Source organism: Gobius niger (assembly GCF_951799975.1).
Source record: "Gobius niger genome assembly, chromosome: 6".
NCBI lineage: Eukaryota > Metazoa > Chordata > Actinopteri > Gobiiformes > Gobiidae > Gobius > Gobius niger.
In genome coordinates, this window is record NC_136857.1 from 33,068,033 (window position 1) to 33,093,603 (window position 25,571).

Below are 25,571 nucleotides of genomic sequence, written 5' to 3' on the forward strand. Positions count from 1 at the left end.
CTCTTCCTCCTCTCCCTCTCTTCTTTCTCTCCTCTCCCTCCGCTCTCCCTCCTCTCTCTCCCTCCTCTCTCTCCTCACTCTCCTCTCTCTCCTCACTCTCTCTCCTCTCTCTCCTCACTCTGGGCTTCGTGTATTTTATCCAAAGTCCATGCGCTCTCAGCTACGACGTTTGCTGCATCATGTTGGCCTTTTAGCTTCAGTAAAAGGCTGTTTTAAAGGCGAAATGCAAAGAGAAACCACGCGTTGTTCTGCATGTTGGTGCGCTTTAGAGAGCCAGAGTTTATGTCACTCCAACTACACATTTACAACCAACAACGGTTAAACACATTTTACAGAGAATTGTCCATGGTAAGAGACTAAAGCAGGCTTCACAAATTCATTCAGGTGAAAGTTAATTTTACAAATGAACTCACAAAGGAGCGCTTTGACGTCATGTCCAGGAGATGTCTGTCAATTTCAATCTCAGGCTTCAGTTATCCCGTGCGAATGCGCCACATAAAAGCAGACGTCGGGGGGTGATTGTTTTATTATATGTGGTCCCTAGATAATGCTTATCCCGTGCGTATAGGGCTTAAGACTACATCCAGACTGCAGGTCTTAATGCTCAATTCCAATTTTTCTTTTCTTTTTTTTCCAAGGTCGTTCATATTACTCTCAAATGCGACCTGTCTGTAATCTCCATCTGAAAGGGATGCGGCTTGAATGTGACACAGTAGACGGCACTGCGCTCTGCAGTTTGAGGAAGTAAACATGGATTGAAACACAGCGCTGCGGGTCTGGCTATGTTAAAGTTGTGGAAACCTAACGGAACCAATACATCAATAATCATTTTAAGAAGGGAGAGAGACAGTTTTTTAGACTATGGACTTTTGTGGAGCAGAGGCAGCGATGTCTTTAACAGAAACGTGTCTCTGTGAAGTCCAGCCGTGGAACTTCATTCTTAACAAATGCACGTTTTATTTCCCTGTCCGCTCACCTCTACTTTACTGCAGAATGAATGGTGTTTGTAGCGCATGGATGACGTGTGTCATGATCAGATCAGATACAGGAGCAAAGGGGCAAAAAAATTGGAACAGGGTCACTTCAGCCTCAGTCTGAACATAGCTTAAGAAAGCTGTGACCGTTTAACCCTGTCACTGAATCCCTGCCCTTCATTGTTTTTGTGTAGGCACAGAGTTTGTAGTGGTAGAGGACTCTTCGTGTTTGGATACAAACGCCATCATTCTGAAGGGCACCACAGTCCTCACCTACAAACCCCGGCTGGTGGACAGGCCCTTTTCCGGCAGCCTCGCTGGGATTGAAGTATTTCACCTGAATTCATTATTATATGGTAAAAAAGCATCTGGCATAGCTCCTGACCAGTGCTTCCTGTGTCCAGGTCTTCTCCTGTCGCCTGGGCAGTGAGCAGAAGACTGCACTGTCCATCATTGACCCTGTGAATGTCCAAGTGGAGCTGTGTGGAAGCCCCACATACCAGAGCAGCTCAGGGCTGCTGGACGCCTTCAACGTGGAGGACATCCCCCCTCTGCTGGAGGTCAGTCACAGCAGCATCACAATACTCGCATTCTTTTTATAACCTTCATATTGTGATTTCTTCCTTTGTAACATCTATGAGCAGAAATGAAAGTGAAGCAGTTTCAATGCCGCAAAATAATTGTCTGTTAGTGATTAACCTCTAAGCCCCCATCTGAATCAAGCAGATTTTCTCCAGTTTGGTATTACTCAAATCTTAAAGGAATAGGCCACCGTTTTTACATACTGAGATATGTTCTTACCTTAGCTTTGACGAGTTCTATAGGACCGGTCTGATCTTCAACCGTGCCTTCAATCACGTAAACACAGCGCAGACGGCGTTAGCATTTAGCCTCTCCCCCTCTCCACTATAGCTCCAAAGCAAGTCTCTAACGCCGTCTGCGCTGTGTTTACGTGACTGAAGGCACGGGTGAAGATCAGACAGGTCCTAAAGAACTCGTCAAAGCTAAGGTAAGAACATATCTCAGTATGTAAAAACGGTGGCCTATGTCTTTAAAGCTTCTTGAAAAAAGCTTCAAAATTGAATAGGTCTCAATTTTGGCAAAAGAGCAACAAAAACGTGACTAAAAACTGATGAAAAAGCAGCATAAAAGCCACAAAAGAGTGACTAAAAAGTGACTGAAATGTGACAAAAAAGCAACAACAAAAAGCGATGCAAAAGCAAGAAAAACACGACAAAAAAGCAAGAAAACGCAACAAAAATGTGATTAAAAAAGCAGCGACATGACAAAAAGATCTTAGTTTTCAAATGAGGCGTTACACTGACCTATTCACCTTATTCCGGAAGTTCACGTGGCCGCCGGCATGAATTGTGCCCGCCCCTTCTCTCAGTTAACATAAAACTGAAGAAATCTAGCATGAAATCAGTTGCTACGCAAAAACAGTCGATTTCAGGCCGCGCGTGCAGAGAAACTGTGCAGTGTTGACTTGTTGGTGCAGATGAACATTGGACATTTTACACAAATCAATCGACTAAACATCAGATTTTGGTGGCGAACATTTTCCCTCGTTTTTTGTTTAAATGATCAGGCTTCGCGCTCGACCGGAAGTGTTAATGCAACGGAAGTGCAGAGACGAAGCAAAATGAGGCAAAAGTGGGCGGGCTGGAATAAGGTGAATAGGAATTGAGTAGTTTTTAGATTTGGTTAAAGCCAAACTGGAGAAAATGTGCTTGGTTCAGACGGCTGTTAATAGTTCCTGACGCACAGACTGTGATACTTGATCTGCAGATCCAGTTTCCTGCTTTGGCCATACGCCTCTCCTACAATGACATCCAGCTGTTTTTGGACATTGCTAAGTCCCTGCCTTCATGGGGGACACAGGAGACTGAGGGGCAGAACCCCCCGGCTCCAGAGTCGACTCCCCCCAAAGACAGCTTTGGACGGAAAACGGAGGCCCTCATTGGTACATTCTATTCAGCGATACATTCTTCTGCTTTCATGTTTCATTATTGTACTAATACTCTGTCTGAACAGCCTCTCAGCTCAACCATCTACAGGACCTAGGCTTTAGAAAAGAAGACTGCAAAAAGGCTCTGATGCTTTGTAAAGGCAAGTTCCCCCAACATGAGGCATTGAAGCTGTAATGTGCTGAAACTATAGTATGTGATCCTCTCCTCCTCAGGCCAACTGGACCAGGCGGCCACCTGGCTGCTGGAGAACGCAGAGGCCATGGGTGGCCGAGCCAGGGCGGACTCGGGCTCAGGCCATGGTGCACCTCTGTCTGGGCTGGAGGTGAAGGCGGACAGTGTGTGTATCTGCTTCATCGACGACTGCCTGGACTGTGACATCCCTCTGGCAGAGGTTACCTTCTCCAGTGAGTACTGCACGGCCTGCAGTGGTGCCCACCAGTGAGCTGTGTGAGACTGACTGTGTTTGTGGCAGGGCTGTACGTGCTGCAGCGCATTGGCTCCACTCAGGAAGGCACGGCCAGCTTCGCTCTGTCCGGAGACTACTACAACAGAGAGCTGTCAGGTAAATTTCAAAAACTGTAGTTATTAAATCAGTGGTTCTCCACTGGTGTGTCTTCAGCGGATCCAGCTCACCACCAGGCGGTGATCATTTGAAGCTCAGCCCCTCTCTTCACCCGAGTGTCCGAGACATGCGGCCGGAGATCAGATGACACTACTACAAAGTCGATCATCGACCTCCTTCCTAGGGTGTCCTGGTGCCACGTGCACTTATGGACACCCTTGTGCTCGAACATGGTGTTCGTTATGGACAAACCGTGACTAGCACAGAAGTCCAATAACAGAACACCACTCGGGTTCAGATTGGGGAGGCCGTTCTTCCCAATCACCCCCGTCCAGGTCTCACTGTCGTTACCCACGTGGGCAATGAAGTCCCCCAGTAGAACAGAGTCCCCAGTCGGAGCACCGTCTAGTACCCCTCCCAGGGACTCCAAGAAGGCCAAGTACTCTGCACCGATGTTTGGCCCGTAGGCCGAGACAACGGTGGGAGACCTGTCCCCAACCCGAAGGCGTAGGGACGTGACCCTCTCGTTCACTGGGGTGAACTCTAACATGTGATGGCTGAGCTGGGGGGCTATGAGCAAATCCACCCCTGCCCGCCGTCTCTCCCCGCTGGCAATGGAAGCAAATGGAGCATCCAGCCTCTCTCCAGTTGGGATCCAGAACCCAAACTGTGCATGGAGGCGAGCCCGACTATATCTAACCGGTACCTTTCGACCTCCCGCACAAGCTCAGGCTCAGTCCCCACCAGTGAGGTGATGTTCCATGTCCTGAACACCAGAAGCTGCGCATGCAGACTGGGTCCATCGAGGCACCTGCCTCTGACTGCCACCCAGTCCTCTCTGCACCCGACCCCTACGGATCGCTCTGCGGGTGGTGGGTCCACAGGAGGGCAGGACCACGTTGTCCTTTCCAGGCTGAGCCCGGCCAGGCCCCGTGGGGAGAGGCCCGTCCACCTGACCCTCGCATTCAACCCCCAGCCTGGCTCCAGGGTGGGGCCCCGGCAGCACCATACCGGGCGACGTCCCCTAAGACCTGTTTGCCATGGGAGACCCTGCCGGGGCGTAATGCCCCAGACAACATAGCTCCTAGGATCATTCGGGCCCTCAAACAACCCCACCACGTTAAGGTAGCAATTCACGGAGTTTTAAATCTTTCTATCCAAAATCCTAAAAAAAAGTTAAATCAGGAATTTATTCAAAAGTTGTCTACTGTGGGACAATCTGAAATGTATGGGATTTTTTTTTTATTTGTTATGCAATTTTTGTTTCAATGTCTATTCTATTTCATATACAGTGGGAGGAAACGGTATGCTAACCCTTTGGAATTTCTCACATTTCTGCCTAAATGGGTCATAAAATATGGTCTGAGCTTTGACAAAATCATAAGAATGAATAAACCGTGTCTGCTTTAACTAATACCATCCAAACAATTACATGTTATCAGATTTTTACTGGCCATATCATGTACATTTCACAAGACGGCTGAAACAAAGTTATACAATAGGTTCACTTCCTGATTTTCAGAAAATCCTTTTGCTCCCCTTTGAATAAAGAGAAAACCCCCAAAAAAGGAAAAACGAACGTTACGTATGTAACTACGGTTCTATGAATCCCGGATAACCGCCAGTGGCAGTGCTTACAGCACCGCCTCTGGCGGTCAGGAGGGATGAAATATGAAATAGAACTGTTTTGCTATGTGGCGGTAGTGAAGATATGGCAGTTTTTTTTTTTTTATAGTAGATCAAGGTATTTCCTACATAGAACCTTAGAAAGAGCTTTTTGGGAGTGACGATTGAAAGATTACTCAAAGATAACGATTTTATGTAATAGAAAAGTGCAATGACAATGACTATTCAGTCAGAAACAGTTCTAAAGACAGTTTCTCTGGGAGAACCGTAGGAGAACCACACCACTTCTTTCATGCTGAAAGTACTGAAAGACACTATTATTGGACTGCAGGTTGGGAGCCTTTCATCGAGCCCTGGCCGTGCTTCCTGTCCTGGCAGCAGCAGGCCGCAGGCCGCCTCCACCCTCCACGACTCAAGATGGCCGTCCGCGCCAAACAGAGGCTGGATCTCAACATCACCTCTGTGCTCATGGGTAAGACAGTCCACTCATGCATGAGGGCCCACTTTATATCTATGGTGAGGGCTTGCTCTCATGACTTTGTCGTAATTATGGTAAATACCACTTGCACATGACACCACCTCACCTCGTATTTTCCACTGGGAAACTGGGAGGTCATTTGATGCCAGAGTGTCCGAGATGAGATAACCTTTGACCTTTTAACACACAGCTCTTTAGCTACTCACATGTTATATTGTCTCTTTTCCCACTCCTCGTGTTGTAAACATAAAGCCAATATTTATATGTTTTGTCAATCAAAGCAGATACAAATTAGCAGTAATTCAGCGGTTTTATTGTGTGTATTATTGTAGTGTTTTTTTACGTTTAACTTTACTACGACACAAAGGCACTTCACAACTGGAAAGGATCATCTTTACCAGAGCTCATGAAGGCAGCATAAGAGATCAGATATGTGTCACATTGCTGCTGTTGTTTTTCAGAGCAATACAACACCACCAAGAGCTCTTGGATGGCTGACTACTGCAAAGAAGAGGAGCAGAGTCCCCAGAGCCCATTGCCTCTGCCCTGGGTGGGCTCCTCTGTGGACCCGCCCTGCTTCGACAAGAGTAGGTCAAAGACATGCTGAGCATTGGAGTGGCCAAACTGTTCACTTTGTGACACTGCCCCTTTGGTCTGAACGTTCCATAGGACTAACCTCGTCTGCAGCTGAATCCTCAGTGTTTGCAGGTTTGTCAGTACTAATAACAAGGTGCTGACAGATATTATAAACAAGAGTTTCCAAAGTGCTGCACAAAAAAATACAATATTACTAAACCAGAAGCAATAAATAATTTGAATCAATAAAGCATTTAAAAGCCAATAGACACAATAAAAAATAAAGAAATAAAAAATATGCTTTAAAATAGTTTTAATAGACTAAAAAACAATAGTACTAAGTATAGTAATAAAATCACTAAAACCTAAATAAATGAGTGACTCCACTCTAGGGGCTGCTTGGACGAGGAGGGGCAGAGCGTTCCACAGCTTGGGGCCGACAATGGGGAATGCTCGGTCTCCTGGTCTGTCTCTGGTTTTCCGGTCCAGTCCAGCTACAGACTAACAAACACACATAACTTTTCCAAACTGAATATATCATGGGTTTGTGGTTTGTTGTTCTGAGACTTGGCTGTTTTGGCTAAAACAAGGCACACTGGATCCTTTCCTCAAACTATTTAAACGGGAGCGACCCCACATTGATATCAGTGCCGATGTTATTGGCACTGGAGGATCAATGTGGCTCTTGCAGGTGACCTTTGAACCTTGTGTTTTAGAGAAGCACTACAAGTACTAGAAGTACTACAATAAGGCCAGGTGTCAGACCCTGTTTATGTGTTCAAACATGAAGCGTTTTAACAGCAAAAATAGCATCACTTATAAATATAAATTCTTTGACTCCTTTAACTCCTTGGTTTATATTACACATTCCTAGACTGAAATATTTACTGGTGAAAAACGTTACACATATGTAGCTTTTGAGCATAATAAGACTTGGACATGAGATGCTCTGGGCTTAATGTTGTTTATGGAGTACATTATATTAAAAGAAGTAATGGCAGCCTTTGTGATCATTCCAAATAGATTGCAGCCCTAACTGCTGTTTTCACCTGACTCCCTTATTCTCTGCCTGTCCCCACTCCCCAGTCTGTAGCTCCGTCTGTGGTGCTGTTGTATGTGTCCGTCTGACTAACCTCCTGTCTTTCTCCTGCATGTCTCTCTCTCTCTCTCTCTCAGCTGCTCCTCTTGCACACCTTAGAACTAGGAGCACAGCCAGCCTGACGTGCCTCGAGCAGCACACAGGTACAGCTTCATTAAGTCGCCAAGTCAGTCGTAGAGTCCAGTCCAAACCGGGTTCTTACGAAATATTTTAGCAGAGTGAAAAAGCAGCACTCCTTATCTCAATATTTGGTAGAAAAAGATTCCATAATTGAGCATTTGTGAAAATAGTTGTGGATCAGTAAGCAAGAGTAGCACTTGTTTTCTTTTCCTCACACAGCGGCTTGTAATGTCTTACTTACCGTCTTTGTCTTTTCTTGTTTGGATATTCCCCATAATGCCCTGGTTGGCAACACTTTTCCTCTGATAACCATGCTAACGGCTACGTCAAAGCACATTTTTAACCAACACATCCAGAGATGAGACACAGCCCTATAATAGCTGTTAAAGTGACTTTTTTTTAGAGCTTTGAGCCATGACTGTCTCAAATATTTAGGCCAACTTCTTTTTCCGGTGCATAAAACATTATCTTCCAAAGGTCTGTGCATTGGTTATGCAGGAGGTACCCCTGTGTGTTTTACAGTCCATATACACTTATCCTTTTGAGTCTTTTCAGCTCTCTTTGATTCATTTCTTGATATTTCAGGCTTGTAGCCGGTATTGCTTTTAGTCTCTAGCTTCTCCACTTCTCAGTGTTACTTTTCCTTACATGTACGTATACTAGGGTGGTTCACAAAATTAACTAGATAGCTTTTTGCTATGTTCCAATTAGATGTCTAAGCTTCAGTACCAAAATTTTGACATTGTTAACGATACGACTTAGGCCTGTCGTATCGATCATGAATCTGCAACAAAAAGTACATTCCTTGAAGGTCATCAACGAGAGAGAGAGGCATTGGTCTTCTTACACACAATGTAAAGCGCTCTGTGACCCTGTCTGTCACAAAGTCATCACACATGGAATATAGTGCTGTTCTGATGTTCTTACAAATGTACAGGAGACTGGCAGAGATTATTAATGACCAACTTATCGGTATCGTTCAAGTTTCCTGTGAAAGAAAATTCTTAGGTTTAATTTTTGGTAGAAATGTTAAGATGGCGATAAGAACAAGGCAAATTGCATCTGGCAAAATCTGAAAAAACTTTTGCTTAAACCGTTCCATTGTGAACACCCCTCACGTTTACATTAGCACTAAACCAAAGAAATAGAAATGATAAGGCGTTTGGAAATGCCTGTAGCAGCTTCTGGAGGAGGACTCCTGTTGTTCTGTTGTCCTGACGTCCCATGTTTTCATCAGATGTGAAACTGTCCAAGAGGAGACAACCCTTTGTGCCTTACGCGCTGAGAAACCACACTGGATGCACGTTGTGGTTTGCCACGCTCACTACGAGCCCTACGAGGTGATTTTTATTCCAATCCATAAGAAACTGTGGTAGACAATTATGAGACTATAATAACCCATGTGGACCTCGCTGTGCTCCAGGGTGGCCTTGTCCCACAGCAGCAGTGCAGACTCCATCTCAGAGGTGCATGGCCCGGGAGCAGACGACCCCCACAGTGTGAGCCAGTGGAGGGAGGTGCTGCCAGGGGCCGAGCTGCCCTTTGAGTTCGAGGCCAGGGAGAAACTCCGTCACAGGTGGGCCCCGCTCAACGGCAGTTTATGTTTTAGAGTCAAGATTCAGATCATTGGCCCATTTTAAACTTGCATTAACGGCAGAAGAGTGAAATATGAACTAATAACAATACGATGTGCATTTATTTTGAGAGTTGACAACAAACTGTAATAAGTGGATTGAACCAAAACATATGCTGTTACACCCTTAGACACTATCTTACTTGAATAATTACTGCCCTAACTTGAAGATTTGTCAGTGTTTATGGTCCTTTCTGTCCCGTGCAGACACACTCATGAGCTGAAGCTCCATCAGCTGCTGGTGCGAGTGTGTGGGTGGGAGCAGATCAAACCTGTGTCTGTGGACAAAGTGGGAGTGTTCTTCAGATACGCCGCTCCAGACAGAACCAGCGCCTCCAACACGGTCAGCAGAGTCTTTTACACGTTTACACGTGTTTTTCCATGTCGTCTGTAAACACTAGAGTTTAGATTGGGCCCAACAGTCTCTCCTCATCCATCCAAGGTGTGTCGATTCCATTTTCACATGAAACTAAGTGTGCCTCGTGTCCACAGGTGGGCAGCCCAGTGAGCAGAACCAACATCATCCATCCACATGTCTATGTAAGTGTTCTCTGTAGCGTCTTTCACCTCCACACACCATTGTCCGGTCTTGATGAAGCACAATGAATTAAAAGAAGGCTCTAAAGTGAAGACTGTGGCTCTGTGCCCCTCCACAGTTTTCCGCCCTGCCCCCGGTGCGAGTGGTGTTTGCCATCACCATGGAAGGCAGTGCGAGGAAGGTCATAACTGTGCGCTCTGCTCTGATGGTGAAGAACCGCCTGGATGTGCCCATGGAAGTGCGCCTGGACAGCCCCTCAGCCCCAGACAGTAATCTGCTCCTCTGCTCTCCGTCTGACTGTGGGAGTGAGTGGAATCATGTCTGATAATGTTTTTGTTTGTCTCAGAGCCAGTGGTCCTGCCTCCCATCCTGCCCAGCGAGGCCTTGGCGGTGCCTCTTCACCTGACCTCGTGGCGCCTGCAGGCCCGGCCCAAAGGCATGGGGCTGTTCTTCTGCAAGGTGCCCATCCACTGGACCAGCGTGGAGCGGCCCGGAGAACTGAGCAGCAGCCGCCGGGACTGCCAGAGCGCAGACTTTGACGACACAGAGAAGCGCAACTTCAGGTACTCCTTCACCCGCACGCGAGAGGACTTTACTCCTAAACACAAAGCTTGGACTCTTTCTTCCTCTATGACAGATTCTGTGTGGTCATCAAGAAAGAGAACTACCCCGACCAGCAACCGGCCAAGAGAGTGAGCGGAGGACCTCAGCAGATCTACAGGCAGCCCGGGCACACCATCTACCTGCTGCCCACCATGGTGCTGGTCAACCTGCTGCCCTGTGACCTCAACTTCTACATCAAGGCCACCTCCATCAAGGGCTGTTTGAAGCCTGGGAAGGAGGCCGTGCTGCACGCCTCAGACACCTCCCAGAACATGGAGCTAGGTCAGTGCCATGGGGTGTAGGAAAAAAACTGGCATATGGATATTTGAGTTTGAAGTTTTATGGAAATGATTGTGTGAATGAAGTTTTAGTCTATCTAAGGATGAAAATTAAGGGGGGGAGGAGTTATGAGCACATGGACCATGGGTCACATTTCGAAAGCATGGAGCGTAGCCCTTTGATCGCTACAGTGGCACATTGGCTTTTCCCTCAGAACTCTTCAATTTACAGTCTTATCCTGTGAGAGCGTGAAAGGTTGTAGATGCAAGTGTAAATGCAGCGTGATGGAGTTTTGGATAAATTAGCACAAGCTGAGGGAGCATGCGAAAGGGAGGCAGCAGGCTATATATAGTGTACTATTTCTTTGTGGCAGGATTGGGGACCACTGGTAAGGCAAGGCTAGCTTATTTGGAGAACACAATTCGTACACAGAAGTAATTCAAAGTACTTTACAGAACAGGAATGAAAGTAGGCCTGGATTTAAACAGTGTCAGAGTTGAGCCTCACCATGTTTGGTCCTGATTCTGGGCATGGTGTAACCAGTGACCACTGCTAAGCACCTAAAGCACTTTTTTCTCTCAATGTTAGGTGTTCTGCTGGAAAACTTCGCCGTGTGCAAAGAACTCCTCATCCCCCCGGGCACTCAGAACTACGTGGTGCGCATGAGGTTGTACGACAGCAACAAGCGCCTGCTCTGCCTCACCATCCGCATCATCCTGCGGGCACAGGGGGCGCTCAAGATCCTCATCTCTGCCCCCTACTGGCTCATCAACAAAACTGGTGAACAGCCTGCACTGTTGACTTCTGTCTGTACCATACGTGTCGTATATATTACTAAACAACCTTAATTTCCAGGTCTGCCGTTGATATTCCGTCAGGACAATGGGAAAATGGACGCCGCGGGTCAGTTTGAAGAACACGAGTTGGCTCGAAGTCTCAGTCCAGTGCTGTTCTGCTACACTGACAAGGAGCAGCCAGCAATGTGTGTATAGACCTTTTCTCCTCAGCATACGTCTAAGAAGAGATGATTACACTTACAAACTTGCGCTATACTATGTTTACAAGTTGTGCCGTTTTTTCTCCAAGACTAAACAGCTCACATAGTGAATGTTTACAGAGTGGGTTTTATGCTTTTGGCAGGTATTTGGTAAAAATGCCAAACACATGTAAGACGTTGGGACGTGTCATTGGTGTCAGACAAAAGCAGGTCCAAAGATGTGAGAGGGTTTAATGTAATTTATTTTACAAGCACTCTAGGCTTTAAAGAGCTAATTAATAACACAGTGAAGTATAACCAAGGTCCTTAGATTTTGCTCCTTTATCACAGAGCAACAACTATATAGACTGTTTGGTCTTTAAAGCCACTTCTGAAGCATTTTCCCATCAAATAAGGAGAGCCAGTATTAGAAGTGTTGGATGAGTTCTCAGCATCAGATCAAAAACAAATGACCAGGTCGTGTGAACGAGGAAATGTCCACACAATCTGCCCAACATGCAGCGTTACAATCTTTAATGGGCTGGTGCTAAACCACACGCTATTATCATTGGTAAAGGATTCTGAACGGCTAAAATAATCCACAGATCACGTATTTCAGAACATGGTTTAAAGAGTCAAAACGAGTGTTTTGCCAGGTTTTATGTTCAACATCATCTCATATAGATACAGAGATGGTAAATTCTCTGTGATGGACATTATATTATATTGGATTTGCGGCTTTGATAGCAGCTTGTATTCCTCTGAGAATACTCCTTTCTTTCCCAGGTGCACCATGCGCATCGGTAAGGGCATCCACCCAGACGGAGTTCCCGGCTGGTGCCAGGGCTTCTCTCTGGATGGAGGGAGTGGTGTGAGGGCCGTCAAGGTCATTCAGCATGGGAACAGACCTGGCCTCATCTATAATATAGGTGAGCAGCTGCATGCCATGCTGTCACAGTGAAGTCAGCGGGGTTTTTTTTTGGTTTTGCTTCGTGAACATCGGCGTCTCTTTGCAGGTATAAACGTGAGGAAGGGGAAAGGACGCTACAGGGACACTCACATCGTGACTTTTGCACCGCGCTACCTGCTGGACAACTGCTCCTCTTACAAACTGGCCTTTGCTCAGAGAGAGTTTGCGAGGGGAAAGGTGAGAAAACTGTCAAACTGATGTTCTAGCAGTAGCATTATGCACAAAGACACAAGATGACAAGACAAAGACAAACTGTTATATGTGTTATATGATTTAGTATCGTTCAGTACGGCAACAGAATAATTCATTTTGGAGCCCCGAAACTTTGGATTTGGTATGATGTTAGCTCTCTCTTATATCACACCCTCGTATCCACTACTTTTAGTTTCCTTGTCTGCCTCCACGCAGCATTGGGACAGTCATTTTCTCAGACGGGGGCTGACAGCGCACACAGTCTGCGCTGAATATATAGTCTAATTTATAAGAAATCCTCAGCCTGCGCGGATTTTGGACAGTTTTTGAGAAAATGGTTGTCCACTTGGCCTTCCTCCTCTGCTCTCGGCTAGCCGACCTTGCTCTGGTTTGGGTCAGACTCAGGATTAGCCACTTCGAGTTAGACTCAATCAATGTTTTATTGTCATTGTCATTTTATAAAAAAACTGTATTTCGTTGGCGCATTACAACAGTATGGTATGAAAGTGCATAAATAAATGGTGCAGATCCCATTGATAAATACCCACTGTTTAAACGCGGTACATCAGGAATACATCGTTGGTCAGGCACAAAATACATTCTTTCTTGGCAGCAGCAAAGGGGCAATACAGAAAGAGATAAAAAGCATCAAAAACAGAGAATATGGTCAGAATTGGATATAGATGTAACGACTGCAGCAATGCAAAGTCCAGTTCAATTATTGCAGATTGGGGTATGGTTTTCTGTACATGCGGGAGAGAGCAGGGAAGAGTGAAGAGAAGTGAAAGAGGGGAGAGAGGAGGAGGGAAGAGAGGATGAAGGGACAGGAGGAGAGAGGGGAAAGGGCCATCATTAAGCAGCCTCACTGCTGTGCACAAGTTTGGGAAATGTGTCGTCAGGACCCAACCGCCCGCACCCTCTCCATCCTGAAGGATCCTGTTGCTGGTCTCTGTCTATAGTACAATAGTGCACCGCACTTATCAGGCTGCAAGTGCAGAGCCGGTATGCGCTCCCTGCACAGATCACATGCAGAAGAGCTTTGAGAGTACTGTATGTTATTGCTGTTTTCTCAGGGCACAGTGAACCCAGAGGGCTACATCTCCACTCTGCCCGGCTCCAGTGTGGTCTTCCACTGGCCCCGTAATGACTATGACCAGCTCCTGTGTGTGCGCCGCATGGACACACCCAACTGCACCTGGTCTGGTGGTTTCGAGATCAACAAGAACAAGTCCTTCCACATCAACATGAGGTCCGACTGCTGTGAACTCCACACACACGTCCTGACGGCAGTGTGCTAATGTGACTATGTGTTGTCCGTGTACAGAGACATCATGGGGAGCTGCTTCTTCCTGCGGACAGAGATCAGCCTAAAGGGAGCCACATATCAGATTTCCTTCAGTGACACGGACCAGCTGCCCCCGCCCTTCAGAGTCCAGAACATCTCCGAGGTAAACCTTCTTACTGTCCATGTTTAACTGAGCTGAGCTCCCAAACTGATGCTCCCTGAGCCCGGCAGGTGCCCGTCCAGTTCTGGCAGCACGGCGTGGCCGACATGCAGCTGCGCACAGAGGTGAAGGCAGGGGCCCTGCTGGACTACGCCTGTGACGAGCCCACTCTGCCGCCCTACCTCAGCCTGACCGTGAAGGGCGCGGGGTCATCCGAGGTCACCGCCGACATGAACTTCTTCCGAGAATACAACAAGCTCTACTACGAAAACTTCATCTACATCGCTGCCACGCACACCTTCTCACAGTAAGTGACTCGATCTCAGTCATTATAGGGATTCTGCATTCTGACGCCTTTCCTGCTGATACAGGAAAGTGGAGGGGAGGAAGAAGCGTCTGGTGAGCTGCGCTGAGCTTGTGCTTGATGTGGACACCAAGACACAGAGGGTCATTCTGAAGAAGAAGGTACAGCCTGGAGTTCCTTTCTATGAATCTTTAAACAAAATGTGTGGACAAAGTGTGAGTTGTTGTGAGTTTTTGGAGAGTTTCTGCTTGGATTTCTTTGCAGGATGTCAGAATAGCCTCCCAGAGCTGCTGTTTGGATGAAAACTGCCTCCCACCCTCATAGATGTTTTGCTTGAGGCTCCCAATAGTTATTATTTTATTTTTTTTATATTTATTTATTTATTTATTTTATTTATTTATTTATTTTTACCTTTATGGCACTGAAATACAATTTGCCTTATAATTTGAAAAGCAGTGTATTTTGAAATGAATGGGATCATAAATTAGGCCCAAAGCTAAGCACTTTTAACCTGACTGGATATTTACTGTTTATATATGTTATGCAGGACATGATTTGAGTGTTAGGGTATTTTACTTTTGCGCATCATTTTGGAAACAGACTTACCGTTTTTTGTCTTTAAAAAGAGCTGCCTCTGAAGACCTATACAGGACTGTCCTGAATAAATCAGCCCGATGCTCCTCATACAGCGCCCTCTGCTGTCACAGTTCAACACTGACACGTTTAGAAGCTTCACACACAGGATTATAGATGAGACATTATTTTAAAAATCCTAACTGAGACTCACACTTGTCTGAATCCCTAAGTCAGCCTTCATATCGTAATACAAGATGGTAAACATGTTCTTGTGGATCATTGTTTGTCTGACAGGAGCCAGGGAAGCGCTCTCAGCTGTGGAGGATGACTGGAGCAGGGATGTTGTGTCACGAAGGCTCCTCACCTCCTCAGAGCAAACCGGCCCAGCCTCGGCCCCTGGACTCCTCTCTGGTGCTGGACATCGCCGGGCTGGCAGCGGTTTCTGACAACAGGTCACTTTAAATCAAAAAACAGTTTTAGTCAACAGTATGGTTGATGTCACTCTTTACGTGCTGCAGTTATGAGCCTCTGATGTTGCGGAGACCAGACTCCCGCCGCAGCACCACCCAGACCTGGTACTTCAGCTCAGGCATGCTCACCTGCGGCCTGCCCCGGCTTGTGGTTCAGGTGGGTCACAGCGCTTTTGATTTTTGATCTTCAGTGTCCCACAAGCCACTTTACATGTGCCCCTCCTCTGTTCAACCAAAAGAAGGACAGAGCGAGGAGTTAGTGGAATCTGTCGGTATTAAATATCTGATCTATTAATAATTCAAGTTATTGATGCTGTTCAGGCCGCCGCCTCTTTAAACCATTAACACACACAAAAGGAGAAACACACTGATGTGAGGCTAAAGTGTCTGTCACTGGTGTCACAGTGAGAGATGTCCCCCAGATGTTTCACCACAGTCTTTTTAAAAAGTCCAGGTGACTATATGGTTCTTATGTTCCAGAGGAGTTTTGTCCGTAGGTATTCCTGTAGTTAGGTATGGGTAAGATTTGGTTTGTGGTGGATCTGATTGAATGACGGGTAGTTGTTGAGCAGATAGAAGTATAGCTTAATCCCACGGCTCAGAGCAGAGTTCAGGAAAATCAAGGCCTCAGACTGTGATAGTGCAGTGCAATGGTGGATCCAACCAGGAGCCTGTGGTGGATCTTGTATGTTCTGTTGTAGAGTCTAGCCACAGGTTCAAGTCTTTCCTTGTAGTTGTGAGTGTCCAAACTGGGACGTACGTGGACATGGAAAGTACAATGGCAGGCTATCATCTTCTTTTCTTTCAGTTTCATCACAAACTAAAGTCAAGTCCAAGGGCTTTAAGTAGGCTGCAAGGTAACTGATTAAACTAAATTATCCATCAGCACTTCCATACACTGGGATATTTTCAATCTTTTACACGGTTTCTTTCAGTCACCAGGAGACTTTTTTATATTGCATAAAGTTGCACCTGTCATTTATTAGAGTTTTTGGCAAAATGCTTTGTGATCTAGTTATTTTTATGCTTTAAGATGTGGCCGCATCTTGTGCAGTGCCTCGTGGTTGTAGTGGTTCCCGTTACCTCTCTGTGACAGTAAAAGTGTTTGTAGCTCAGCGAGTTCAGTTCAGTCTGACGTTATTTGCATTGGAAAAAAGTACTCAATATGGCGGCGGGTGACATTTTTGTCACGTGACTCACAAAAAACGGTGCGCACGTGCTCGTACTGTACTTTTTACTTCTACTTGGGTCAAAGTATTTTATTATTTATTAAAGTAGTAATACTCTTGGCCAAAGTATTATCTTCGGTTATTGTACCTAACACAAGATGCCTGTGTGTGTGTGACTGTGAGGAAGAGCCGAGCTAAGCCTAGACTGATGCCTGTGTGTGTGTGACTGTGAGGAAGAGCCGAGCTAAGCCTTGACTGATGCCTGTGTGTGTGTGACTGTGAGGAAGAGCCGAGCTAAGCCTTGACTGATGCCTGTGTGTGTGTGACTGTGAAGAAGAGCCGAGCTAAGTCTTGACTGATGCCTGTGTGTGTGTGACTGTGAGGAAGAGCCGAGCTAAGCCTTGACTGATGCCTGTGTGTGTGTGACTGTGAAGAAGAGCCGAGCTAAGTCTTGACTGATGCCTGTGTGTGTGTGTGATTGTGAGGAAGAGCCGAGCTAAGTCTTGACTGATGCCTGTGTGTGTGTGTGACTGTGAGGAAGAGCCGAGCTAAGCCTAGACTGATGCCTGTGTGTGTGTGACTGTGAGGAAGAGCCGAGCTAAGTCTTGACTGATGCCTGTGTGTGTGTGACTGTGAGGAAGAGCCGAGCTAAGCCTAGACTGATGCCTGTGTGTGTGTGTGATTGTGAGGAAGAGCCGAGCTAAGTCTTGACTGATGCCTGTGTGTGTGTGACTGTGAGGAAGAGCCGAGCTAAGCCTAGACTGATGCCTGTGTGTGTGTGACTGTGAGGAAGAGCCGAGCTAAGCCTAGACTGATGCCTGTGTGTGTGTGACTGTGAGGAAGAGCCGAGCTAAGCCTAGACTGATGCCTGTGTGTGTGTGACTGTGAAGAAGAGCCGAGCTAAGTCTTGACTGATGCCTGTGTGTGTGTGACTGTGAGGAAGAGCCGAGCTAAGCCTAGACTGATGCCTGTGTGTGTGTGACTGTGAGGAAGAGCCGAGCTAAGCCTTGACTGATGCCTGTGTGTGTGTGTGATTGTGAGGAAGAGCCGAGCTAAGCCTAGACTGATGCCTGTGTGTGTGTGTGATTGTGAGGAAGAGCCGAGCTAAGCCTAGACTGATGCCTGTGTGTGTGTGACTGTGAGGAAGAGCCGAGCTAAGTCTTGACTGATGCCTGTGTGTGTGTGTGTGTGTGTGTGTGACTGTGAGGAAGAGCTGAGCTAAGTCTTGACTGATGCCTGTGTGTGTGTGACTGTGAGGAAGAGCCGAGCTAAGCCTAGACTGATGCCTGTGTGTGTGTGTGTGATTGTGAAGAAGAGCCGAGCTAAGTCTTGACTGATGCCTGTGTGTGTGTGTGATTGTGAGGAAGAGCCGAGCTAAGTCTTGACTGATGCCTGTGTGTGTGTGTGACTGTGAGGAAGAGCCGAGCTAAGCCTAGACTGATGCCTGTGTGTGTGTGACTGTGAGGAAGAGCCGAGCTAAGTCTTGACTGATGCCTGTGTGTGTGTGACTGTGAGGAAGAGCCGAGCTAAGCCTAGACTGATGCCTGTGTGTGTGTGTGATTGTGAGGAAGAGCCGAGCTAAGTCTTGACTGATGCCTGTGTGTGTGTGTGACTGTGAAGAAGAGCCGAGCTAAGTCTTGACTGATGCCTGTGTGTGTGTGACTGTGAGGAAGAGCCGAGCTAAGCCTAGACTGATGCCTGTGTGTGTGTGACTGTGAAGAAGAGCCGAGCTAAGTCTTGACTGATGCCTGTGTGTGTGTGACTGTGAGGAAGAGCCGAGCTAAGCCTAGACTGATGCCTGTGTGTGTGTGACTGTGAGGAAGAGCCGAGCTAAGCCTTGACTGATGCCTGTGTGTGTGTGTGATTGTGAGGAAGAGCCGAGCTAAGCCTAGACTGATGCCTGTGTGTGTGTGTGATTGTGAGGAAGAGCCGAGCTAAGCCTAGACTGATGCCTGTGTGTGTGTGATTGTGAGGAAGAGCCGAGCTAAGTCTTGACTGATGCCTGTGTGTGTGTGTGTGTGTGTGTGTGACTGTGAGGAAGAGCTGAGCTAAGTCTTGACTGATGCCTGTGTGTGTGTGACTGTGAGGAAGAGCCGAGCTAAGCCTAGACTGATGCCTGTGTGTGTGTGTGATTGTGAGGAAGAGCCGAGCTAAGTCTTGACTGATGCCTGTGTGTGTGTGTGATTGTGAGGAAGAGCCGAGCTAAGTCTTGACTGATGCCTGTGTGTGTGTGACTGTGAAGAAGAGCCGAGCTAAGTCTTGACTGATGCCTGTGTGTGTGTGACTGTGAGGAAGAGCCGAGCTAAGCCTAGACTGATGCCTGTGTGTGTGTGACTGTGAAGAAGAGCCGAGCTAAGTCTTGACTGATGCCTGTGTGTGTGTGACTGTGAGGAAGAGCCGAGCTAAGCCTAGACTGATGCCTGTGTGTGTGTGACTGTGAGGAAGAGCCGAGCTTAGCCTTGACTGATGCCTGTGTGTGTGTGACTGTGAGGAAGAGCCGAGCTAAGCCTTGACTGATGCCTGTGTGTGTGTGACTGTGAGGAAGAGCCGAGCTAAGCCTAGACTGATGCCTGTGTGTGACTGTGAGGAAGAGCCGAGCTAAGCCTTGACTGATGCCTGTGTGTGTGTGTGATTGTGAGGAAGAGCCGAGCTAAGCCTAGACTGATGCCTGTGTGTGTGTGACTGTGAGGAAGAGCCGAGCTAAGTCTTGACTGATGCCTGTGTGTGTGTGACTGTGAGGAAGAGCCGAGCTAAGCCTAGACTGATGCCTGTGTGTGTGTGTGATTGTGAGGAAGAGCCGAGCTAAGTCTTGACTGATGCCTGTGTGTGTGTGACTGTGAGGAAGAGCCGAGCTAAGCCTAGACTGATGCCTGTGTGTGTGTGACTGTGAGGAAGAGCCGAGCTAAGCCTAGACTGATGCCTGTGTGTGTGTGACTGTGAGGAAGAGCCGAGCTAAGCCTAGACTGATGCCTGTGTGTGTGTGACTGTGAAGAAGAGCCGAGCTAAGTCTTGACTGATGCCTGTGTGTGTGTGACTGTGAGGAAGAGCCGAGCTAAGCCTAGACTGATGCCTGTGTGTGTGTGACTGTGAGGAAGAGCCGAGCTAAGCCTTGACTGATGCCTGTGTGTGTGTGTGATTGTGAGGAAGAGCCGAGCTAAGCCTAGACTGATGCCTGTGTGTGTGTGTGATTGTGAGGAAGAGCCGAGCTAAGCCTAGACTGATGCCTGTGTGTGTGTGACTGTGAGGAAGAGCCGAGCTAAGTCTTGACTGATGCCTGTGTGTGTGTGTGTGTGTGTGTGTGACTGTGAGGAAGAGCTGAGCTAAGTCTTGACTGATGCCTGTGTGTGTGTGACTGTGAGGAAGAGCCGAGCTAAGCCTAGACTGATGCCTGTGTGTGTGTGTGTGATTGTGAAGAAGAGCCGAGCTAAGTCTTGACTGATGCCTGTGTGTGTGTGTGATTGTGAGGAAGAGCCGAGCTAAGTCTTGACTGATGCCTGTGTGTGTGTGTGACTGTGAGGAAGAGCCGAGCTAAGCCTAGACTGATGCCTGTGTGTGTGTGACTGTGAGGAAGAGCCGAGCTAAGTCTTGACTGATGCCTGTGTGTGTGTGACTGTGAGGAAGAGCCGAGCTAAGCCTAGACTGATGCCTGTGTGTGTGTGTGATTGTGAGGAAGAGCCGAGCTAAGTCTTGACTGATGCCTGTGTGTGTGTGTGACTGTGAAGAAGAGCCGAGCTAAGTCTTGACTGATGCCTGTGTGTGTGTGACTGTGAGGAAGAGCCGAGCTAAGCCTAGACTGATGCCTGTGTGTGTGTGACTGTGAAGAAGAGCCGAGCTAAGTCTTGACTGATGCCTGTGTGTGTGTGACTGTGAGGAAGAGCCGAGCTAAGCCTAGACTCATGCCTGTGTGTGTGTGACTGTGAGGAAGAGCCGAGCTAAGCCTTGACTGATGCCTGTGTGTGTGTGTGATTGTGAGGAAGAGCCGAGCTAAGCCTAGACTGATGCCTGTGTGTGTGTGTGATTGTGAGGAAGAGCCGAGCTAAGCCTAGACTGATGCCTGTGTGTGTGTGATTGTGAGGAAGAGCCGAGCTAAGTCTTGACTGATGCCTGTGTGTGTGTGTGTGTGTGTGTGTGTGACTGTGAGGAAGAGCTGAGCTAAGTCTTGACTGATGCCTGTGTGTGTGTGACTGTGAGGAAGAGCCGAGCTAAGCCTAGACTGATGCCTGTGTGTGTGTGTGATTGTGAGGAAGAGCCGAGCTAAGTCTTGACTGATGCCTGTGTGTGTGTGTGATTGTGAGGAAGAGCCGAGCTAAGTCTTGACTGATGCCTGTGTGTGTGTGACTGTGAAGAAGAGCCGAGCTAAGTCTTGACTGATGCCTGTGTGTGTGTGACTGTGAGGAAGAGCCGAGCTAAGCCTAGACTGATGCCTGTGTGTGTGTGACTGTGAAGAAGAGCCGAGCTAAGTCTTGACTGATGCCTGTGTGTGTGTGACTGTGAGGAAGAGCCGAGCTAAGCCTAGACTGATGCCTGTGTGTGTGTGACTGTGAGGAAGAGCCGAGCTTAGCCTTGACTGATGCCTGTGTGTGTGTGACTGTGAGGAAGAGCCGAGCTAAGCCTTGACTGATGCCTGTGTGTGTGTGACTGTGAGGAAGAGCCGAGCTAAGCCTAGACTGATGCCTGTGTGTGACTGTGAGGAAGAGCCGAGCTAAGCCTTGACTGATGCCTGTGTGTGTGTGTGATTGTGAGGAAGAGCCGAGCTAAGCCTAGACTGATGCCTGTGTGTGTGTGTGATTGTGAGGAAGAGCCGAGCTAAGCCTAGACTGATGCCTGTGTGTGTGTGACTGTGAGGAAGAGCCGAGCTAAGTCTTGACTGATGCCTGTGTGTGTGTGTGTGTGTGTGTGTGACTGTGAGGAAGAGCTGAGCTAAGTCTTGACTGATGCCTGTGTGTGTGTGACTGTGAGGAAGAGCCGAGCTAAGTCTTGACTGATGCCTGTGTGTGTGTGTGACTGTGAGGAAGAGCCGAGCTAAGCCTAGACTGTGCTGCCGCAGGTGAAAGGCGGCGTGACGGGCCTGTACGATGGAGCCGAGGTGGTTCTGGGCCCGGACTCTGGACTCCTGGCTCCTAGCCCCGAGCAGCAGTTCATCAACCAGAAGATGAGGCCTGGCTCTGGGGTCCTGTCTGTGCAGGTGCTGCCCGACGGGCCCACACGAGTCCTGCAGGTGACTTTTCACACACCACCCTACACGCAAAACTGTCACAGTAACATTTAGCTACTGTGACAAGTTTAAAGGCAAGACACGGCTTAAACACGGTTAAACACACAGGATTTTTAGCTCGTTTTTTTTCCTTTTTTAGGGGAAATGCTCATGTTAGTTTTTGTTTTAATTTTAGTTTTTTATTTTAATTTTAATGGCTGACCACACTCTTATTCATCTTATTCCACCCCGCCCACTTTTGCCTCTTTTTGCTTTGTCTCGGCACTTCCGTTGTCCTGACAAAGCCCGTTCATTGAAACGGAGAACAAGGGATAATATTCTCTGCTCAAATCTGATGTTTTGTAGATTGATTTGTGTAAAATGTCCAATGTTCATTTGCACCAACAAGTCAACACTGCACCGTTTCTCTGCACGGCTGAAAAACGGCTTTTCATGTAGTAACTGATTTTATGTGGACTTCTCCAGTCCCATGTTAGCAGATAGGAGAAAAGGGGTGGGCACAATTCATGGCAGTGCCCACACGAACTTCCGGAATAATATTTTATTTATTGTTATTTATTTTGTTTGTTATCGAGTTGGAGATTTTGCTCCCTCATCTTTCCCACACTTATTCATGCACAAATACTGACATATTTGGTGTTAATGTGTAGCACAAAAGGCGACATCAAAGACGCTGTAACCCAAATGTGGTCATTTCATTTTTGGCAGACAGCAGCAGCTAAAGACATTACAAAACTTTAGAAACTTCATTCTTTTTTTTCTTTTTTTCTTTAATGGTACAATAATGTCTCCACCTTAGTGACTCATACTGACTCCAAACTTTCTAGTCTTGGACTTAACACAGAATAAGTTATTTATCATGACCCAGTGGCTGTATGAGTGGTCATAAAATGAAAACTTAAATTTAGACCTGACTCTGACCCTTATTTAGATTTTGTCTCTGAAAATATGAGCAATTTAGAAAACTTGCAAGACTTTTTTGCAATATTTATATCAATAACAGCAAAAGTTTCAAATTGATGCCTACAGTTTTCCCCCAATCACCTGCAGCGTTTCGCTTTCAGTTAAAAGACATGATGCAACTGTATATAAAAGCCCATACTAAAGTGTGAAATCCCCCAACACATCATCAGCCTTGAACATTCTGGTGACTTTTCCCCCATGCAGATCAGTGATAACTTTCGCCGGAGCGTGTCAGGGTCTCCCACCTCTGAGCTGGAGCCCAACAGGGAACAGAAGACCAAAGAGACGGAGCAGGAGCTGGAGGTACAACTCTTCCTTTTCAGATTTGATTGTGTTTGTGTGACAAAGGCGGCGACTCCGATTCCCCCGTACCTGTCACACACTCAGCCGGTGTCTGCACACAGGTGCTGGTGAACTTGGACGAAGGCGTGGGGGTTTCCCTTGTGAACCGTGTCCCAGAGGAGCTGATCTTCACCACGCTGTCTGGTATTAACGTGCACTTCACCAGGACGGCCGCTAACGAGGTGCTCGAGCTCAGCGTGCAGAGCATCCAGGTACAGTGACCCAGAGGTCAGGAAGTGGGCCTAACTCTCTGTTTAGTTTGTTCTTGTGAGATAGTACTCAGAAGTAGGGATGGGACGATAAACAACAACAATATCGTTAATCGCCATAAAGATGCGGCAATTAATTGATCGCTACATTTTACAACCATGATCATCGCGTTAGAAGATGATCACTAAATCTACCAGACGACCACCACCGGTCCCTCTGCTAAAAGCAGTGCCAGGGGGGCCAATAAGGACTACAGGTGCATTAAACTCTCCAATTTCAGTTTATTTGTTTGAAATAGCCGAATGGCTGTTTCACCCACGTTGTCGAGCTTTTCCATAACAAAGGCCAGGGCCAAACCGTTCTGACCAGGTATACGTTCTTGGACCGACCTCTGGCTGTGGCCAAAGCGCGCTAGTCCTTGTCTGATGTGACGTGAACAGATAATATTATAGCATTGAAGTAGGTTTTAGCTGCTTGTATTATCAATTAATTTCTTATAGATTTAAATGTAAAAATAAAATGTCTGGCATACCTTTTTGATGAGTTTCTTAAAGCTTAGTCTCGAGTCCAAAATGATGAGTACCAAGTAATATGCCAACGTGCTGCTGACATGTTATGAGGTTCTTCTGTGTTCATGTAGTGCTGCCTGTTAAAACCCATAATGACTGTCTCTTGATTGTAGCCATGAAAAGACCAGCTGGTTTTCATTCTATACTTATAACTATAATGTTTTAAATGTTGATCATGTCCACTGCTGCCTGCAGAGGGCGCGCAACTTCCTAACAACATAAAGTGTGTGTGTCCGTCAGGTGGATAACCAGCTGCTGGGCACCACTCACCCGGTCATGCTGTGTGTGAGTCCCAGCTCTGGGGACAGCAGCGCCGCAGACACCGGGGACGCCCTCCAGGTCAACTCTGTCAAAGTGCCCAGCACCCTGCAGCTCACCCAGCTCTTCAAGGTGCTCACACAATGCTCCTAACCTCCAAACACTAACATTCCACCCACAAAATGCAATAGACACGGTAAAGAAGCACTTATGCTGACTTTACTTGGACGATGATGAGACTTAAGTGGAATACACCGCCAACAGTTAGTAGCAAATATTTCAATAATAATATTTCAACATATAGAAAAGGAAATGAACATTCTCATGAGGGTACATTGCTGTGGAGGTAAAAAGCGTTTTAACTGTAAGCAAACAGGTGGCTTATTTTGTGGTTTTCAGCCGCTCTGTAAAAGAGTCTGGGTCATTCGAAACAATGTCAATCAAAAAAGAAATATGAAATGGTATAATTCTAAAACCCTTAGTGTGAATTACCGGTACATGAAATTCAAATTAATTCATTTTTAGTGTCATTTTTTAATGTCAATTACGATTAAAGTGATGCAGGCAAGAGTTGACATGTAACAAGCCAAACGCCATTTTGGTTGGTGTAACCTCTTAACCCCGCCTTAAAGGAACAGGCCACCGTTTTTATATGCAGAGATATGTTCTTACCTGAGCTTAAACGAGTTGATGTGTCCCTTTCTGATCTTTGTGCGTGCGCTCAGTCACGCAAATGTTGTTAGCATTTAGCCTCTCCCAGCAAAGGTATTGCTCCAAACTAGGGTGAAGTTAGAAACTACCAATCTGTTCCAAATACAGTTACGTGAGCCTTTACCTGATCCAAGTATAGTTACACAAAAATAAATATATGTATAATATGTAATAATAATAATATGTAAGGCGTAATAACACCTGGAGTACTTCGACGTCCATGCAGTAATATCGTCCAAGTACTCCAAGTAACAGGTGTTATTACGCCTCACAATATAGTACCCCTTTTTATCCGCTCAGAATATCGACAATGTTGAATTTTGTGTAATTATACTTGGATCATGTAAAGGCTCACGTAACTGAGTTTAAATAAGGAAAACGTGGAACAGATTGGTCGCTTCTAACTTCACCCCAGTTGGCACTATGCCTATGCTGGGAGAGACAAAATGCAAAAAACATTTGCAGACCAGACAGGTACGTATCAACTCATCTAAGCTCAGGTAACAATATATCTCGGTATGTAAAAACTGTGGCCTATTCTTAATGTTTTATCCCACTAAAACCAAATTGTCCACTAACAGTCTCCTCTGTCTTCAGCACCTCATGGTGAGCACACGGCGCTTCACTGTGATCGTGGAGGAGAAGCTGCTGCTCAAACTGCTGCACTTCTTCGGATACGGGGAGAGCGAAGCCGGTGAGTGTCGCACGAGCATGTCCAACAACTCCTACACGTTCAGTAGGAT

At 46.8% G+C, this 25,571-nt stretch overlaps 1 protein-coding gene across 1 annotated transcript in view; it reads left to right on the forward strand.

The window, feature by feature from the left end:
* The window catches only part of vps13d (vacuolar protein sorting 13 homolog D), a 67,396-nt gene that overhangs the window by 37,675 nt on the left and 4,150 nt on the right, over positions 1-25,571 (forward strand). The window contains exons 31-61 of the mRNA XM_079558124.1: positions 1,169-1,302; positions 1,379-1,534; positions 2,763-2,937; positions 3,009-3,083; positions 3,157-3,348; positions 3,417-3,506; positions 5,464-5,604; positions 6,072-6,197; positions 7,363-7,428; positions 8,643-8,745; positions 8,829-8,981; positions 9,246-9,381; positions 9,531-9,578; positions 9,695-9,845; positions 9,923-10,139; positions 10,214-10,461; positions 11,047-11,238; positions 11,314-11,440; positions 12,221-12,363; positions 12,451-12,581; positions 13,670-13,845; positions 13,921-14,044; positions 14,113-14,348; positions 14,413-14,506; positions 15,216-15,373; positions 15,440-15,548; positions 21,608-21,778; positions 22,943-23,041; positions 23,143-23,292; positions 24,100-24,249; positions 25,426-25,522. Coding sequence (XP_079414250.1) covers positions 1,169-1,302; positions 1,379-1,534; positions 2,763-2,937; positions 3,009-3,083; positions 3,157-3,348; positions 3,417-3,506; positions 5,464-5,604; positions 6,072-6,197; positions 7,363-7,428; positions 8,643-8,745; positions 8,829-8,981; positions 9,246-9,381; positions 9,531-9,578; positions 9,695-9,845; positions 9,923-10,139; positions 10,214-10,461; positions 11,047-11,238; positions 11,314-11,440; positions 12,221-12,363; positions 12,451-12,581; positions 13,670-13,845; positions 13,921-14,044; positions 14,113-14,348; positions 14,413-14,506; positions 15,216-15,373; positions 15,440-15,548; positions 21,608-21,778; positions 22,943-23,041; positions 23,143-23,292; positions 24,100-24,249; positions 25,426-25,522 — 4,368 coding nt within the window. The remainder of the gene's footprint in view (positions 1-1,168; positions 1,303-1,378; positions 1,535-2,762; positions 2,938-3,008; positions 3,084-3,156; positions 3,349-3,416; positions 3,507-5,463; positions 5,605-6,071; positions 6,198-7,362; positions 7,429-8,642; positions 8,746-8,828; positions 8,982-9,245; positions 9,382-9,530; positions 9,579-9,694; positions 9,846-9,922; positions 10,140-10,213; positions 10,462-11,046; positions 11,239-11,313; positions 11,441-12,220; positions 12,364-12,450; positions 12,582-13,669; positions 13,846-13,920; positions 14,045-14,112; positions 14,349-14,412; positions 14,507-15,215; positions 15,374-15,439; positions 15,549-21,607; positions 21,779-22,942; positions 23,042-23,142; positions 23,293-24,099; positions 24,250-25,425; positions 25,523-25,571) is intronic.